We start from the raw sequence: 16,008 nt of genomic DNA, 5'->3' as shown, positions 1-16,008 counted from the left end.
GCAGCCTATAGTTCCTTAGGTGTAGCTGCTGCTACCTTTCGCATTGTCTGAGGAAATGACTGAAGCAACAATTCTCAGCAAGCTTTGAGTCACAAGCACTGTCCTTATTTAAATAATAGCAATGATAGTAGAGTACTACATCTGCTCTGAAGGTTTGTAGGTTTTGTTTGGGTTCACAATGTTGCAACACTGGACAGAGGAAGAAAAATCAATCAGTTTTGTTTTGCCTTTTATTTGACCTGACCAGCAATGTGCAAATCTGAAGTGACATTTAAAATGTTTATTACATAAAAAGAAAAAAGAAAAAGAAAAAAAAAAAACACTGATGGATCAGCTTAATTCACTCGGATATTAAAATATACACTTAAATGAAAAATTAATTACAAAATGTACAATCCATTCTTAAATTGTGTAACCTCAAAGACACACAATATTAAAATGCTTACAAAATAAAGCAGATGTAACCATGTTTGGGAGGAGTTCATCTCCAAAAGTGCGTCTGACCCCTAGACATGCCAACATACTGGTTTATTAAACTAATCCAAATTGAAATGCATGTTGGTGGAATAATAACACATCTGGAGACATAAAGTAAAAATGACAGTGACTAAATTTAAAAATCTAGATTCCCATGATATAACCTGCATGAAATAAGAAAACAAACTAATATCTTTGAAGAGAGCAATATAGCAAATGGTCAGGTTTCCCCTAAACTTTCTCTATGGATAAAAAGCTATCTGAGAATCATTGCTAGACTGAACTTAATAAAAACCAAGGGTAGGGGAGATGTTTTGATTCATTCAAGACAGGTTAGAAATCAGTCCTGCATCTTGCACATTCATGAGTTGGCACTTGGAGATTTGTCTGTGATGACAAAATAATTCCTTCCTTTTAGGGGAATAGATGACAGCAAGGGTGCGACCGGGGTCGAGGCAATTCCTGGGTGGAAGAAAAGAAATGGGAGCGATAAGTTGATACTAGAAAACGACAAAAAATGAACCTATTTTCTGTTGCAATAAAAAATAAGGTTTCTAAAAAAGAATTCAGGTCTGCAGTCCATCAGTAGAGACAAGAAATGGCTCATTACGTTGAGAGTAGCAAAATACGGTGGTTTTTACAGTAACTGTGTGCCCTCTTGTGGACATTAAACGAAGTGCATATTTTCAGAACCATTCTGTTTACAATAAAAAGTGTATCAAAATAAATTAAAGGCCTTTCAAATCCATCAGTTCATTTATGGCTGTGGTTAGTAGGTTTTTGGTACCTGAGGATGCACAGTGTCTGAGTGACTCCAGGAGGTTTGTGCTCGAAAATTTAACAACACATCTGAATGGCTCATCCTGTTCTGTCATGGTTTGATTAGTGGGGTCTTTGAATTTTGTTTCCAGCTTAAAAAAACAAACAAACATGAAATATAATTCAGATAAAAACATGGTACTGTGTCAAACTATAACGTACACCACAGTAGTTTACCTTATAGACTGCAGACTGTAGTGCAGGTAACACCCCATTGCCGAAGGCTTGTCCTGCCATTTGATGCCTTTTTGCTGATGCCTCAGCTTGCTCTTTTTCAGTGTGCAGGTCTAAATGCACAGAGCCAAGCACAAAAAGAAAAAAATATGTCAGACAAAAATATATGACTAACATAAATAAATACAGAGAAGATAATATATTTCCACTACATACTTGAGACGCTTTGATTCCTCTCTGTAAGAGGGCTGGGATACTTTGTTGGAAAAACCTAAGAGAAAGAGAAAAGGTTCAATTGTCGATTTTAAAAGAAAAACAACTGCTTTTATCCTCTAAAAGTAAAAAATAACTGGGAGAAAATATCTAACTTTTGCAACCTAATGACGACATTGACTTACATGTTCATATTGCCTCAACAACAGGTCCCTGATGGCAGTCAGCTTCCGTCCACTAAGGTTAGCATCCTTAATTCTTTCATGTTTTGTAGACAAAGTTAAGACCTGCAGCAAAAGCAACTCTTAGGTTAAAAACAGTCATAAACACACAAAAAGCAAATAACACAACTCTTAAAAAAAAAAAAAAAAAACACAATATTACCTGCAGGAGCAAAGGCTTATTCTTCGGAGACAGGCCACTAACAAAAACATAAGGAGTCTGAAGATAATGAACAACGTAGGTTGCATTAAGGTGGCTGAGTCGAGAAAAGCCCTCTCCCCAGGACATTCGGATCCAAACGGCTTCGTCTGTGTGCTTCTTAATTTTGACTGACACCTTACATCCAATTCAAAAGTCACCATTAATATTTTATATTGCAGGGTGAAGGCAAATGCACTTGTAAAATGATTTTCCGGCTTACATTTCTTACAAGCTCCCGGAGATGGCATTTGAAGAGCTCCTTGAACTGCATAAGCTCCACAGCGAGAGCGCCATCTTTAAACAAAAGATACACAGCTCAAATAAATTAAAGCCACACTTTTAGAAAAAACACATCAGATCCAAATTCAATAATCGGTACGTTGCTTCATACAACAAGAATTTCGACTCTGGCTCCACTTTACTGTTAATTAAGACACTTTAAGGACAATATACACAAAAGTACAGCGTCCATTCTGATTTGGAATGGGTCATGTGTTAGGAACAAAATGATGCCACATCATTTGATAAAAGTGAAACTGATCCACCCACAGAGGGCTAAATCTTTAGTCTGCGAGAAAGTGGAACAAAAACGCTGATGCAGCAGGCTGGTGAAATTTGCTTATCTGTCATTGTAGAAAATCTAAGTGGCTCTCGTCTGGGAAAAGCACAGGGCGCCAGAGCCAAACCCGCTAATTCCGGTGATCTATGGCAAATGCCAGTGGACCTCCCCGGTGCCGGCAGTGAGCACAGGGCCTAATAGAGGATGTCGGGGCCTCAGGCCTTAACTCACTTGATATTATACTCTGATTAAAAACTATTCCATTAGGTCTTTTGAGCGGTGTAGTAGACAGAAAAGCTCAAATCTCACTTAAAAGAAGCAAAATCAACACATTTGAACAATTATGTGAATGATTATTATTTTAAAAACTCCTAATTTATAGCATCTCTCCAACTTCTCCATCTTTTTAATTTTAAAAAGCTTCATGCAGTAGGATAAGTTGTTATATACAAGATGTTCAAAATGCAGTTGAATACAACTTTTTATTGTAAATGTAAATAGGTGTGATTTTAAAATTAAAAAAATTCTTATAACCCAGATTGAAGCAGATTAACTTAATACTTAACATGTCAGTTCCACTGTCACTACATGAAAACAGAACTGTAGTGGGTTTTAATGTTTCAAAGTTACAGGAAGGATGTTTGCTGTTCAGACCTACCCTCAGGGTCCAGAAGCTGGAAGGCGTGCCACATCATCTGGTTTGGATTCTCAGTGATATCTAAGACAATGAAACCCAAGTTACATATGAAGTTAAATATTTAAAAAATAATTAACGGCCATTATTGCAGTTATAGGATATTATTCGGCCTGCCTGACGTTCTGTTCCTCTAGCTTTATATAAATGCTGTTGTTACCCAGTGGTACCCAAGCACCAACTGTGACAATAGAAGCCCTGGGATTCAGTTTGTTTCACTTTCTTTTGTCAAGTGAAAAACTTTGCTCTGACCCTGAACAGCTCATCATTTGCATCATGTAATAAACAGCTCTCATTGGCACAAAGTTGGCAAATAAAAAACATGAGTTTTGTAAAAGCGAGGTGAGCTCAGTGAATTTATGTCCAAGAACACCAGAATCAAGACGGGCACATTTGTCTGTCCAGACAAGGCAAGCCATGCTTGCAAACCTCCTGCAAAAATTTAACATTTGGTTTGTAAACATGGCTCCAAGAATGACTTATATTTTTTGTTAAATTCCTTTACCATTCTCATCAAACTCTTGTTTAAGATTTATCACTTGACTAAAGACATTATGAGCAGCTGAAACAATCTTTGCTGTGTTTATCCTCTCTCCGGTGACCCCCAGTCTGACATCTTGTCGTCTCTGCTAGCCCCAATAATTAATCCACCATCTGAAGCAACAGAACTGAAGGTAAAACCTGAAAAACCCTAATGGAAGGACTTCAAACATGCTTGAAACATGTACAATGTTCATCCCCTTTGAACTTTTCCAACATGTTGTCTTCGTCTTATAATCATAGAATTATTATTTTTGCATTGTATGTGCCAGACCAAGAGGAAGCACGCAATTGTAAAGTGAAAGAAAAATGTGACATGGGTACGTGTGTGTGTATATATATATATATATATATATATATATATATATATATATATATATATACACATATACATACATAGAGGCAACACACACTACTGAGCCTGATTTTGACTTGTTTTAAAGGCATTATTACAAAATTGGATATGCTTGCAGTGTTTTTCCACTTTAATATTGAGTGTGACTTCAAATCCAGACCTCCATGGGTTAATAAAATTGATTTCCATTGGTAATTTGTGTGATTTTTGTCATCAGCACATTCAACTATGTAAAGAACAAAGTATTTTCATTTATTCAAATCTAGGATGTTATTTTAGTATTCCCTTTATCTTACTTTTGGCTGTGTATATAAATTTGATAGGTTACTCTTTCCTCTTTAAAACACTTCATCATCATCACGTTGCCAAAATAATCTGTTCCTATGGAGAGGATCTGCACTGTTAGTTTTTCTTAAGCATAGCGTTCTGCATGTAGGCCAGACAGTTCAAATGTGGTCATCTTTTTGTGTTAAGGCCCATTCCAACATGTTTGCTGTGTCCCCTAACAAGGCTTGTGTCAAACCTGGTATCGGATGTACTACAGTTTTATTCATACCGAGAATATTCCACACGTCTGAACTTTACTTACATATCATCTCGAGTTCTGCGATGTGTTTTACAGTCAGTCTGCTTTCCTGTTCAGAAAAAGTCGACATGCAAAAGCATCCACTTTTAGCAGGCAACTTGACCTGAAATATCACATTTGCACACATTGCGTCTTTTCCCCCCTCTAAAGACCGAACATATATCTTAGCCAAGATAATAACGTCCAATATACCTCACAAAGGGCTTCTAGTTCTTGTGTTAAGGCCCATTTGGACTGAGAAAAGTTCAAGGATTCTCGCTGCTCTGCGTTCAGACGCCCCCACTTCTCCAGCGTGGCTTTCAGCATCTGAGCCGGAATCCGCCGCACCAGTCTCCGCAAAAGAAATTTCGCAGGATCATCCATATTTCCTGACGGGAGATTCAAACCTAATACATCTACCAAGGAACGGGATTTGTTTGGTTTAGCTGACGCGCTAGCAACAGAAAACTTCAAAACAAACCGCCTCTCTGGCCGAGGACGAATCCACCAATCAGATGATAGCAACACGCTTTCCATTTGCACTTCATCGCCCTCTGCTGTGTTGGAGAAGTATTGCGTTTGGCTCTGCCGTCAGAGCCAACGAATACCCCGCTGATTACGGCTAAAAAGAAAACCAACAATTATTCCGAGAATAATAATAAAAAAACTTTAAACATGGTGTCATCTTTTAAACATTTCAATATAAGGCCCAGTTTGAATTTGTGTGTTAGATGATTTGAAACCCCTGGCATTTGTGTACTCAAGTGCTTTCTATTAATATAGTTGGTTGCAGTGCTGATACTAGTGTATATATATATATTGCTGTTATAATGTATAATATATAGTATCACTGTTACCATAATCTTGCAACTGCACCTTATATGCCTATGTATCTTGTGTTTTTTGAGGATCCTTGTACCAATTTGTGTTTTGTTATTTCTATTTTATTCGATTGTATATTGTATTCGAATAAACCAGACTGCTATGATTACCTAATTTCCCTCCTGAAATAAATAAAATCATATGTCTATCTATAAAGTCCTCTATCAGACTACTGTCCTTTTGGTACGCTGGGTCAGTGGGGTCAGTGTGTGTCAGCCCCATTTTAGAATAAGGAACAGGGTTAAACAGGGAAGCATTTTGTCTCCTTTTTAATGTGCACATGGATGACTTATCAAAGCTGCTGCCAGACTGTGGGGCAGGGTGTGTTGCTGGTGGAACCATAATTGATGTATGCAGAGTCTTTAGTCCCAGTAGTACTGATCTTCAATAGTTATTGAGATTCAGCGCACAATATGGTCAGAAGTTTGACATTTTGCACATTGCACTGAAGAGTAAGGGAAGCAGGGAGGATCAGAAACTGGTATTTCCTGATTGCTCTTTATCCAGAGCTGTTCTTGGAGTTTGTGCAGCTGTTAAGAATCTGGGACATTATACAATTCATGATCTGGTTGATGACATGGAAATTAATAACCAACGTTGTTTAATGTATTCACAAACAAATATACTTGTACACAAATACAGGCTGTGTGGGATCTGCATTTTTTATTTATTTACTTTTTTATATACATAACTACTACTACTACTACTACTAATAATAATAACAATAATAATAATAATGATAATATCTTGATTTTTGCCACCTACATTCAAAACAACTAGATAAGCCTAAGATAAAAGTAGTTCAAAGCAATTCAATTATTTCAAATATCAATATTTTAAGATTGATATAGGACCCAATAAATTCCCCTCTATGCAGTATGTTATTTGCAACATTTCCAAGCAACTTCTTCAAATTCAGAAATTCCAGTAAAATTACACAAGAGAATTATAAACATAATTTGTACTTAAAAAGTAATAAATAAATAAATAAAATCTCTTTCATTTTGTCACCATTCTTACATTATGAACAAGTTTCACAGTTTCATAGTAACATGGTACTGACTGAAATATTTACATGTAAAACAGAGGCATATTGATTATGACAATTGCAGCAATCTGACCTATAACATTTATTACATTTCGGTCGTCAAATCAGTGCCAACTGTAATTTAGAAATACTTTAAATAACACTAAAAATACTGATGATGAAGCTACTTTAGTTCCCATACAATGACTGTCCATGTTTTTCCAGCAATGTCCAAACTTCTGTATTTATCTTACCCTATAAATAAGATAACAACTACCATTCACTGAAATGCTAAAATTCTTACAGTATAATTGTAATTATGCTTTAGCAGTTAGTGTTTATCATGTTATGACTGATTAGTGTTAGATTGTGCTCTTAGGTAAGCTATGCCATGGCGTTTAAAATATAACTACAAATGCAAAAATGTGAAACAACACAGTAAAAAAATACGCTTATGTGTACATAACTTTGGACACATCAAAATAAACTCAGCTGACTGAACAAAACAAAAGATGGTCTATTGTTTCTGACGCAAACATAAAATGTATGCAATATACAAACCCGGAAACACGTTATAGGTAACTATCTTGCATTTCCTTTAAAACGTCAAAGCAACATGTCCCGCCTTTTCTTCATACACGATTGGTCAAAAATAAAAGGAACCCCGACGGTGATTGGTTGTTTGCTCTGTCACGCTCAGCTTGCCCCTGAAGTTATGAAAGCGTAATGACAAGCTGCACACAGGTTCACATCTTTCAAGGAGATTATATGTCTTTCAGTACTAACGTTGACTAGGTAGTTGAACTTTACCAGGAAGTGCGCTGAAATAAAAGTTTGCTGTTTTCTGGATTAAAAAAAGAAGTTCATCTGTAGTTCGGTGAATGTAAATATTTGTCTTGCAGTGGCTAAGGCTTAGCATTTAGCTAACGTGACATTACATCGAGGTGTTCTGGAAAAGCTCTCAGATGACACACCTTTATCTTTGGTAAGTTTTCTTCAGTCTTCATGTCCTCAAATATAGATGAATACAATTTTTGATAAATGTCTACTGCATTCATTTTCAGTAAACTATAATATTCGTTCCGATTGAGGGTCGTTTGTCAGATTAAAAAAGAGCTTTTTAAAATAAAAAAATATAAAATGATATTAAACATAACGCAACATTTAAATATATTAAACCCATATTTCTGTAATTAAAATAGGTTTTATTAGTCTGATCATAATTGCCAGAAATAAAGGCTTGAAGACATCAGCCTGTGTACAATTAATCCATATAATGTGTTTCACTTTTTCTTTTATATATTGATCTTTTCAATTATATTATAATTTATAAAACATGAATAGGGAATATGTAGGGAATCTGTTTTCAGTTTTAAGCACTGTATTTTTGTTTCTATTTTAAGGTTTTAAAATAAAACTTACTTCTTTGTAATGTTTGAACTTGTGCAAAACATGGTTTCCAATGTAATGACAAGAAAAATGGATCCGAAAAACATATTAGTCGTAGTTTTGATGACAATTTGTTATGGACATTCAATACAAATATTCCATGGAAAAATGCTAAAACTGTCATTTGTTGTTATATTTATATTTAAAAAAGATTAGCTTGTTCTTTTTCAATTATAAGCAAAGTTCTGAAGAGCCGCTGCGGAGCGGCTGGTTGCAGAGCCCTGTTCTACGATCTAACATTGAATCAATAACTGCGTTGCCTGTCAGAATGGAAATAAAAAGGTCAAAACTAATGTTCACATTAGACAAAAATATGAATAAAAATGTATTTGTATAGGTAGCAGTTGGAGTAAAACAGTTCTTTTAAGATTTAATACATTTTAAGATATGCTCCATAATTGCACTATACTCAGAAAAGCAAGTTTTTCAGATATCTCTATTTTGATTCAGCGTATCCTCAATCGAAACAGCTGAAACACGATCTTTGATAGTGCAGATTGCACTTGTCACTCATCATGGGTCACAGATCTTGGATCAGCGAGTCCTCTCAGCCAAACCGAGCCATATTCATGAATAGGAGGAAAGCGTTGCTTAATTTGTTGTTTAATTTGACTTGGATGACATGATTTCTCCCGCTAAAATCCTATTTCAATGCTGTTTGATGCCTTACTATAAACAGTGCTGTTTGCCCGTCTTCTATGTCTCTGCAGGTAAGTGTCCACAGGCAAGTCGGTCGTCACAATGACAAATCAAGACGGAGAGGGATGGGGAGGCATTAGTATCCTTTAGAAGATTTCTAACAGCGCTGTGCCTAAAGTCATGCTGAAAAAAAGGGGCGGGAGAGAGAATCCATCCAGTCATGTGTCTCCATAATAATAACTAGGAAGGTTTTGTGGGCATTTGAAGATGTTTTGTCCCAGATGTGTGTTCTTACTCTTAGTGCCACTGTTGTTTGTCGTTTTCAGCTCGGCTGCAGTGGTTCCTTAACTCATTATGCACCCTGATCTTTCACCTCACCTGCACACAGATGAGTGCAATGAGCTCATCGGCCTCCTGAGACAGTGCCACAAAGAGGTGAGCCGCTCTCTACCTTACCTTTTTCACTGCACGTTTTCTTGTGTCCAGGCTAAACCATGTCCCTTTCCTTCTGTGTCTCCACCAGCACAATGTCATGAAGTTCTTTGGCACATGCAACGACATGGACCGTGCCATGCGTCATTGTCTGAAGAAAGAGGTAATTGCTAATTATGAACCAGCTTGCATAAAGCACTAAAGCATTTACTTTATTCTGTTAGTAATTTTCCTATGTGCGTCTTTTTTTCCTCACCGTTTCGTAGCGACTGGAAAAACGGGAGCGCAGCAAGAAACATGCAGAAGAGATGAGGAAGAGGATAAAGGAAGGACCCAAGGAGGAGTTTTAAAGGAAGCTGTCAGCTTTGCATGTGTATTGCGCTCACATATTGGGATGGAAAACCAAAGCTGAGATTGCTGAAAAGACTCCCTTGACTATTTTTCTGTCAGTACAGGAGAACAGTTATGACAGCGTTTCTAAATTTGTAGTGTGGTTTATGTTATTTACAGCTGATTGCGACCCCATCTGATGCAAAACTGCGTGAATATACCGTCGGTTTGGTTGGTGCAAATATTGAGATCTGCTCTAAGGGATGCAGTGTTACCAAAACATGCCGTTCAATTGGAGAGAAAAAAAGAAGAGAATAATCATTTAGCCTTTTAAATTTACAGCATCTTTGAGTCTCGTCTCTAATTTTCCCCTTTACGTTAAAATTCCCTCCCCGCCTTTTTTACGTCAGGGGAGTGATGGCTTCAGTGATCGTGCTAACAGCATCCTTCGGGAATCTTGTTCTGCACCTGCTGACAAAGATATTTGTTGTTTGAAAGTTTGTTAAATGGGGAATCATATTGATTCTGGTATTTTTTGTTTTTAAATAAAATAAAAAAATAAAACTCAAATTTGCATTAATTCTGTTCCAGTCAATAACATATCTGCCCAAACTGTATTAGGGGAACAAACATAATTGTGCTGTGATGTTTCTCTAATGAAATATGAGTAAGAACAACACTCTAAAGCCTGATAGGATAAAAAAAAAATATATCAGATAATTAATATAAAAACAAACAATTATTAGTTGCTTTCAGTCAAACATGCTTGGTTCTTTTTTTAACCTCATTGAAACATAAGGTTTTTGCATTGGTATAATTAACATGAGCATTTTGTAGACATGAAAACAGATGGCAAACAATTTAAAATTATGTTCCAAATCTTTTGCAGGGCCCTTAGCATTTCATAGAGAATGTGTAAAATCCATTTAGCCTGGCATATTTAAAACAGTAGGTTTGTGAAAAAAACAGTCATGCAGGCACTGACTTTTGAACATATCCACTTCCTCCATTTAAGGCACAGTTGGGAGACATTCTCTGAGAAACTGATACTAAAAAAAGGAATAAGGTGCATAAAGGAAACTAACCTCAGCCCAGAACAGACCAGACAAAGATGTTAAGGCAGTTCTGGATGTGTAAACTAGTTTTTGTTTTGGGGCAGAATGGATCAATATCAAGTTTTGATATTGACTGATTAATAAAATAGCTGGGAATAATACCAAGGACAGTTAAATGGTCGGAGATCACATCCTCTAGAACTTTACATCATCCTCTTTATATCGTTTGGGCTTTGCCCAGGTTGAGCCCACATGATGTTCCTTCAGACCTACCTGCTGGGTTAAGTAACCAGCTCCCTTTATAGGATTTATCCTAAGGATTGTCCAATCATGCTTGTCTGGCCTCCAACCTGGAAGAATGTCTCTTGGAAAACCCCCAGTCAGAAATAAACTGCCTTTGATAACATAGCTTTAGATCCCTGGCTTATTCAAGCCCCTCCAAGTCTGAGGCCTTGGTCTGCAGTAAGAAAAGATCAGATTTCCCACTCTATGTTGGGAGTGAGCTGCAGGCTAAAGTACAGGAGGTAAAATATTTAGCAATATTGTACATTTACGATTGGAGAATCAAGATGAAGAATTATGCTGGTGCCAGCATCTGCAGTAAAAAGCGTTTTTGCCATGACTTTTTGTCAAGTTTAAAGTGCTCACAGGCCAAAATAAAAACAAATAACTATAATTTTATATAAATTACTTGAATTTATTGTGACTACTTTGAACCTGCTCAACATAAACTGAACACAATATTTGAACAAAATTTATTGTTGTATGTTTTTCTGGAAAACGGAACGCTAAATAATTTTATGTCTGATGCAAAACAAAGTCTTTCAAGTTAGCCTCATCTAAAGAAATACATAGAATTTCCTACATGTTTTGGGTCAATGTGTTTCTTATTTTGTTAGTCTCTGTTGCTGAAATTAGAAAACGAATCTCTGTCTCAAAAATGGGATACTGGTCCCTCTTCAGAAATTCATGAAATGTTTCGCCAGGTTTAATGAATAGAACACATCCCCTTTTTAATTAAGAATACCTGGAGGTTTGTGGTCCTATTTATTAAAAAAAATTAAAACTAAAGCAAAAAAGTTGGTACTCCATCCATCGTTTTCTGCTTATGTAAAAACGGGTCGCTGGGGCAACAGGTCAAGGAGAGAAACCCAGACATTCCCGGCGGCGTCCTCCAGCTTGTTCTTGGGGACCCCAAGGCGTTCCCAGGCCAGACGGGATATATAGCCCCTCCAGTGAGTTCTGGGTCTTCGCCTTGGTCTCCCCCAAGTGGGACGTAGCTGGAAAACCTCCAAAGGGAGGCGTCCAGGGGGTTGGCAATAAGAGATTTTTTTTTTAACCATCTAAACTTTCAAATTTTGAGGTTTTAATCAGCTATGAAAATCTCAGCCTGAATGTGCATGAAGTAACGGTGCTGAAAGGACGTCTTTTGTACCACCAACTGACCCACGGACAACATTCTGGACGTCATGCTTTATAGGTTTGATGTGAAAAGAGAGGGGGGCCAAAAAAGCAAAAACAATCATAACAGTCATGAAATATGGAGATTTTCTGAAAGGATGAGACACCCTGACAGACAAATTGGGTGTTTATTTAGGCATCTGATTTAGAAGCCTCTAACTTCTGATTGGCCCCACAGGGAGAAAAGGCCCCAAGGCTGGCACTGCTCTCCTGGAATGATTTTCCCTCCAGGATGCCATGTGGAACGGCGTGGGACTAAAATGCTAAAAGCAGTCAGAAAAATCTCACAGGTTTGTCTGCGGCATTGCAACACGCAGCACTAAGGAGTAGGAAGGCTGAAAGAAGCCTCAGGCGAGCAAGAATTTACAGAGATGGGTTGAATTAAAAGTAGACACCCTGTCTATTTTTAAGACTAATCTTAAAACCTTCCTTTTTGACAAAATTTATAACTAGAGTGGCTCATGTTACTCTCAGCTACCTTTATAGTTTTACTGCTATAGGCTTAGGCTATTGGAGGATATCAGGATCTAATTTTCTCACTCTATAGAGTTCTACTGTTCTTCAATTATGCATTATGTGTTGTCATTTCTGCTTTAACTTTCTGTTCTATCTCTTTTATCTTCATAGTAGGTACACCTGGTCTGGCGTTCTGTTAACTTTGACATCATCCAGAGAAGACGGCTCACCCGCTACTACCATCTAATGTAGAACAGATTACTAGATCAATGTGTACTTCTGTGCTTTTTTGTTTCTCTTGTTGTGTCTCTGCTCTGTCTTCTGTAACCTCAGTCGGTCGAGGCAGATGACCGTTCATACTGAGCCTGTTTCTGCCAGAGGTTTTTCTTCCCACTGTCGCTTCATGCTTGCTCAGTATGAGGGATTGCAGCAAAGCCATGTACAATGCAGACGACTCTCCCTGTGGCTCTACGGTTCTCCAGGAGTGAATGCTGCTTGTCGGGACTTTGATGCAATCAACTGGTTTCCTTATATAGGACATTTTTGACCAATCTGTATAATCTGACCCAATCTGTATAATATGATTGAACTTGACTTTGTAAAGTGCCTTGAGATGACATGTTTCATGATTTGGCGCTATATAAATAAAATTGAACTGAAAATTGAATTGAATTGAATTTGGACTAATCTACACTTTACAGCAGAAGATGGCAGTAATGCACCAATAAAAATGTAAAACGCCATGCAACAAAAACTGCTGGCATGGCCTAGTTCGGGTAGTAAAGTAGAGATTTGACATGTTTAACCACCTCTTTAACCCATTACAACATATGGAGTTTTGAAGGAACTATAAAGTGTGCTTTTAGACAAATTAGGAATAAAAAACACACTTGTGTGATTAAAATAAAAAATGAAAAACACAGACACTTGTTCTAAATAGGCTCAGTTATGATCATTTATGGGGCCAAACAACAGATACACTTGAATTATCAATCAATTTAAACACATGAGAAGAATTTAGATCTTTAGTTTTATAAAAAAACAAAAAAAAACAAAAAAAAAAAACACAAAAAACCCAACATGTATCTTTATGGACACATTTAGACACAATTACAAAACAGAATAAATAAAGAAATAAATACATAAAACTCCGTTTTAGTTAATCAGCGTAGCTGCAGAACAGAGTGATTTACATTCACTGACACTTCACAGTAGTCACAGCATGAGGGTCCTGCCTGCTTTAATCTATGGGCCATTGTCTGATATTCTACCGTCACAGTGAACGCAGAAACACTACCTGACAATAAAATTATCAAATAAAATTAAAAGCTCTCAGGAGTTACTTGTTGAAACTAAATCTGGGAAAATCTCTCTGCAATAAATATTCACTTGGGTTCAATACAATTTTGCACATATCATTTGGTAATTTTGTTTTTTGTTCCATTTGAAAAAAAAAAAACACACAAACAACAGCATAAAAAAGCTTTATGGAATCTTTTATCATTCCTTTTAACCCATAACCCCAAAGTATATCAGCCTAAAGTCAATAAATAACAGTTTTATATTTAAAATGAAACAAATTTGATTTTATCAGCCCGTTCTCCTCCATGAACCCCAGCAAAACCCAAAACATGGTAATTATTTCACAGGCCTCCGTTTATTTACAATAAAATAATTAGATAACACAAAAGGTTTTTCAGCTCTGATTTATTCAGAATTTACCTAAGGGTAACCTTTTGCGGGTTATAATTTAGATTAAGGCTGATGAAAAGTGTTGCAGTGCTACAAAAAGCAAAGGGACGCCACATGTCACTTCACCACCTTAAACTGTTATCTAAAATAAATACAAAAATAATTACAAGGCTACAAAACATACCCTAAAGTACGATACAATATATTACATGCAAATAGCTCTTCACTGTAAAATTATTGACATCTCTTACGAAACGGCTCACACAGACCTACGTACATATGCACTTTGGTAAAACAAAATAGATCAATTAATACAATATGTTTTGCAAAATATCATGTTCAACAAAATCCTCAATTGTTACATGCAGATCAGGACCAGGCTGGCTCAAGAGACAACTGTTAATTTTAGACATTTTTGACTGACATTTTAAGAGGAAGGGTTTTTCTTTTTACGTTCACACTAAAATCTACAATTGTAAATTGAAAATTTACAATTGAGTCTCAGGCAATTAAAAATTATAACCCCTCCTATTTACATCTTCCAAAAAACCCACACATGTCACACTACAATTATCTTAGCTGATCACTGCAATACTACAGGAATAAACCATTGGAGCAACATCTTGTAAGTTCAGCTATAAGACAGTTGGCTATATTCTACCAGAAATCAATGTCCATTATGGCTACTTTTTCAGATTCAGAACATTTTGGTAAAATTTGATGTTATTTCAAGCAATTCTAATAAAAATACCCTGATACTCCTCTCGTGTTCATGTAAACTAAAGGGAAACTGTACCCTCGGCTGTCTTGTTATTGGTAAAAAGAAGACAAACGTTGACTGAAGATTTCTGTGCACAGTTAAGCCCAAAGTAATTCATACCTCTGACAGAATTAGATTTGACGTAATCCTTTAATTTGACTAACAAGCTTCTACTGAGGGGAAGTACTCTATGGGAGAATCTGCGGAGGGACCTAAGTTTTAGGGTGATGGGAATGAGCCCTTCCAACATCAGGCTTGGTTCTGGGTTCGGTCTTTTTGCATGGAGTTTGCATGTTCTCCCTGTGCATGCGTGGGTTCTCCCCGGGTACTCCGGCTTCCTCCCACAGTCCAAAACATGACTGTGAGGTTAATTGTGCTCTCTAAATTGTACTTAGGTGTGGACGTGCATGTATGGTTGTCCTTGTTGTGTCTCTGTGTTGTCCTGTGATGGACTGACGACCTGCCCATGGTCTGCCCTGCCTCTTGCCCAATGACCCCCCGTGACTCTGCAAGGAAAAGTGCCTGTAGAAAATGGATGGATGATTGAAAATGGTCAAAGTACATTTGAGTATTGTTATTTTGTTTTTGTTTTTTGCTCAAATGTAAATGAATCATTTTTGTAAATCTTCATGTTTCCATTTTGCCTTTCTTTTTGCTGTTGGAACACCTGAATTTCCCCGAATAAGGACAATAAAAGATATTTCTATGCTGCGAAAAACATTGTTGTATCTTGTTTTGTGAGAAGGCAGTCTGTCTACCAATCAGGTAAGAATGTAGTGGTTGAATGATTTTTTTTTTCTTCATAAAATTTTTTTTTGGAAAAATCTGTTGTACTGTTTTCAAATCTAAATCTCTCAAGGGTATGAATGTATCGGGGTTAAGCTGTATTTGTTGAAATTTTACATACTGACACATTTAGGTCCCTGTTTATTACTTTTTTAATTAAACTGTGGCACATCCTGGCCTCTAGCCTTGAACAATCACTTGGACTGATTTACTAGCAGCT

General features: G+C 36.8%; 2 protein-coding genes across 7 annotated transcripts; one reads left to right on the top strand and one right to left on the bottom strand.

Annotated features, from left to right (window-relative positions):
* Positions 1-212: 212 nt before the first annotated feature.
* On the bottom strand, positions 213-5,328 carry LOC105919743 (centromere protein N). Its single transcript, XM_012855115.3, has 10 exons — positions 5,033-5,328; positions 4,844-4,889; positions 3,324-3,383; positions 2,327-2,400; positions 2,068-2,241; positions 1,869-1,970; positions 1,687-1,741; positions 1,474-1,583; positions 1,265-1,388; positions 213-939 (listed from the first exon to the last, which is right to left on the bottom strand). The coding sequence occupies exons 1-10, from the start codon at positions 5,201-5,203 to the stop codon at positions 839-841; spliced, it is 1,017 nt and encodes a 338-aa protein (XP_012710569.1). The 5' UTR covers positions 5,204-5,328; the 3' UTR covers positions 213-838.
* A 2,068-nt stretch (positions 5,329-7,396) lies between these two features.
* LOC105919745 (C-x(9)-C motif containing 2) lies at positions 7,397-10,148 on the top strand. 6 transcript variants are annotated; one of them, XM_021312094.2, is made up of 6 exons: positions 7,397-7,472; positions 7,631-7,713; positions 8,888-8,955; positions 9,181-9,251; positions 9,340-9,411; positions 9,515-10,148. In XM_021312094.2, the coding sequence occupies exons 3-6, from the start codon at positions 8,919-8,921 to the stop codon at positions 9,596-9,598; spliced, it is 264 nt and encodes an 87-aa protein (XP_021167769.1). In that variant the 5' UTR covers positions 7,397-7,472; positions 7,631-7,713; positions 8,888-8,918; the 3' UTR covers positions 9,599-10,148. The 6 variants fall into 6 exon arrangements, with proteins under 6 accessions (XP_021167769.1, XP_021167771.1, XP_012710574.1 ...); XM_012855120.3 differs by having other exon boundaries at positions 7,415-7,523; XM_021312096.2 differs by lacking the exon at positions 8,888-8,955 and having other exon boundaries at positions 9,143-9,251.
* The last annotated feature ends 5,860 nt before the right edge of the window (positions 10,149-16,008 follow it).

This window comes from Fundulus heteroclitus, unplaced genomic scaffold (assembly GCF_011125445.2).
Source record: "Fundulus heteroclitus isolate FHET01 unplaced genomic scaffold, MU-UCD_Fhet_4.1 scaffold_828, whole genome shotgun sequence".
NCBI lineage: Eukaryota > Metazoa > Chordata > Actinopteri > Cyprinodontiformes > Fundulidae > Fundulus > Fundulus heteroclitus.
This window is presented reverse-complemented; position numbering and strand designations above follow the sequence as displayed.

Coding starts and splice junctions, on each gene's coding strand:
- LOC105919743 (XM_012855115.3), bottom strand. CDS start 5,203: ATGGATGATCCTGCGAAATTTCTTTTGCGGAGACTGGTGCGGCGGATT. Junction 2,401..3,323: donor CCAGCTTCTGGACCCTGAGG/GTAGGTCTGAAC, acceptor TTTTGTTTAAAG/ATGGCGCTCTCGCTGTGGAG. Junction 2,242..2,326: donor TCCGGGAGCTTGTAAGAAAT/GTAAGCCGGAAA, acceptor ATTGGATGTAAG/GTGTCAGTCAAAATTAAGAA.
- LOC105919745 (XM_021312094.2), top strand. CDS start 8,919: ATGACAAATCAAGACGGAGAGGGATGGGGAGGCATTA. Junction 9,252..9,339: donor TGAGACAGTGCCACAAAGAG/GTGAGCCGCTCT, acceptor TGTCTCCACCAG/CACAATGTCATGAAGTTCTT. Junction 9,412..9,514: donor GTCATTGTCTGAAGAAAGAG/GTAATTGCTAAT, acceptor ACCGTTTCGTAG/CGACTGGAAAAACGGGAGCG.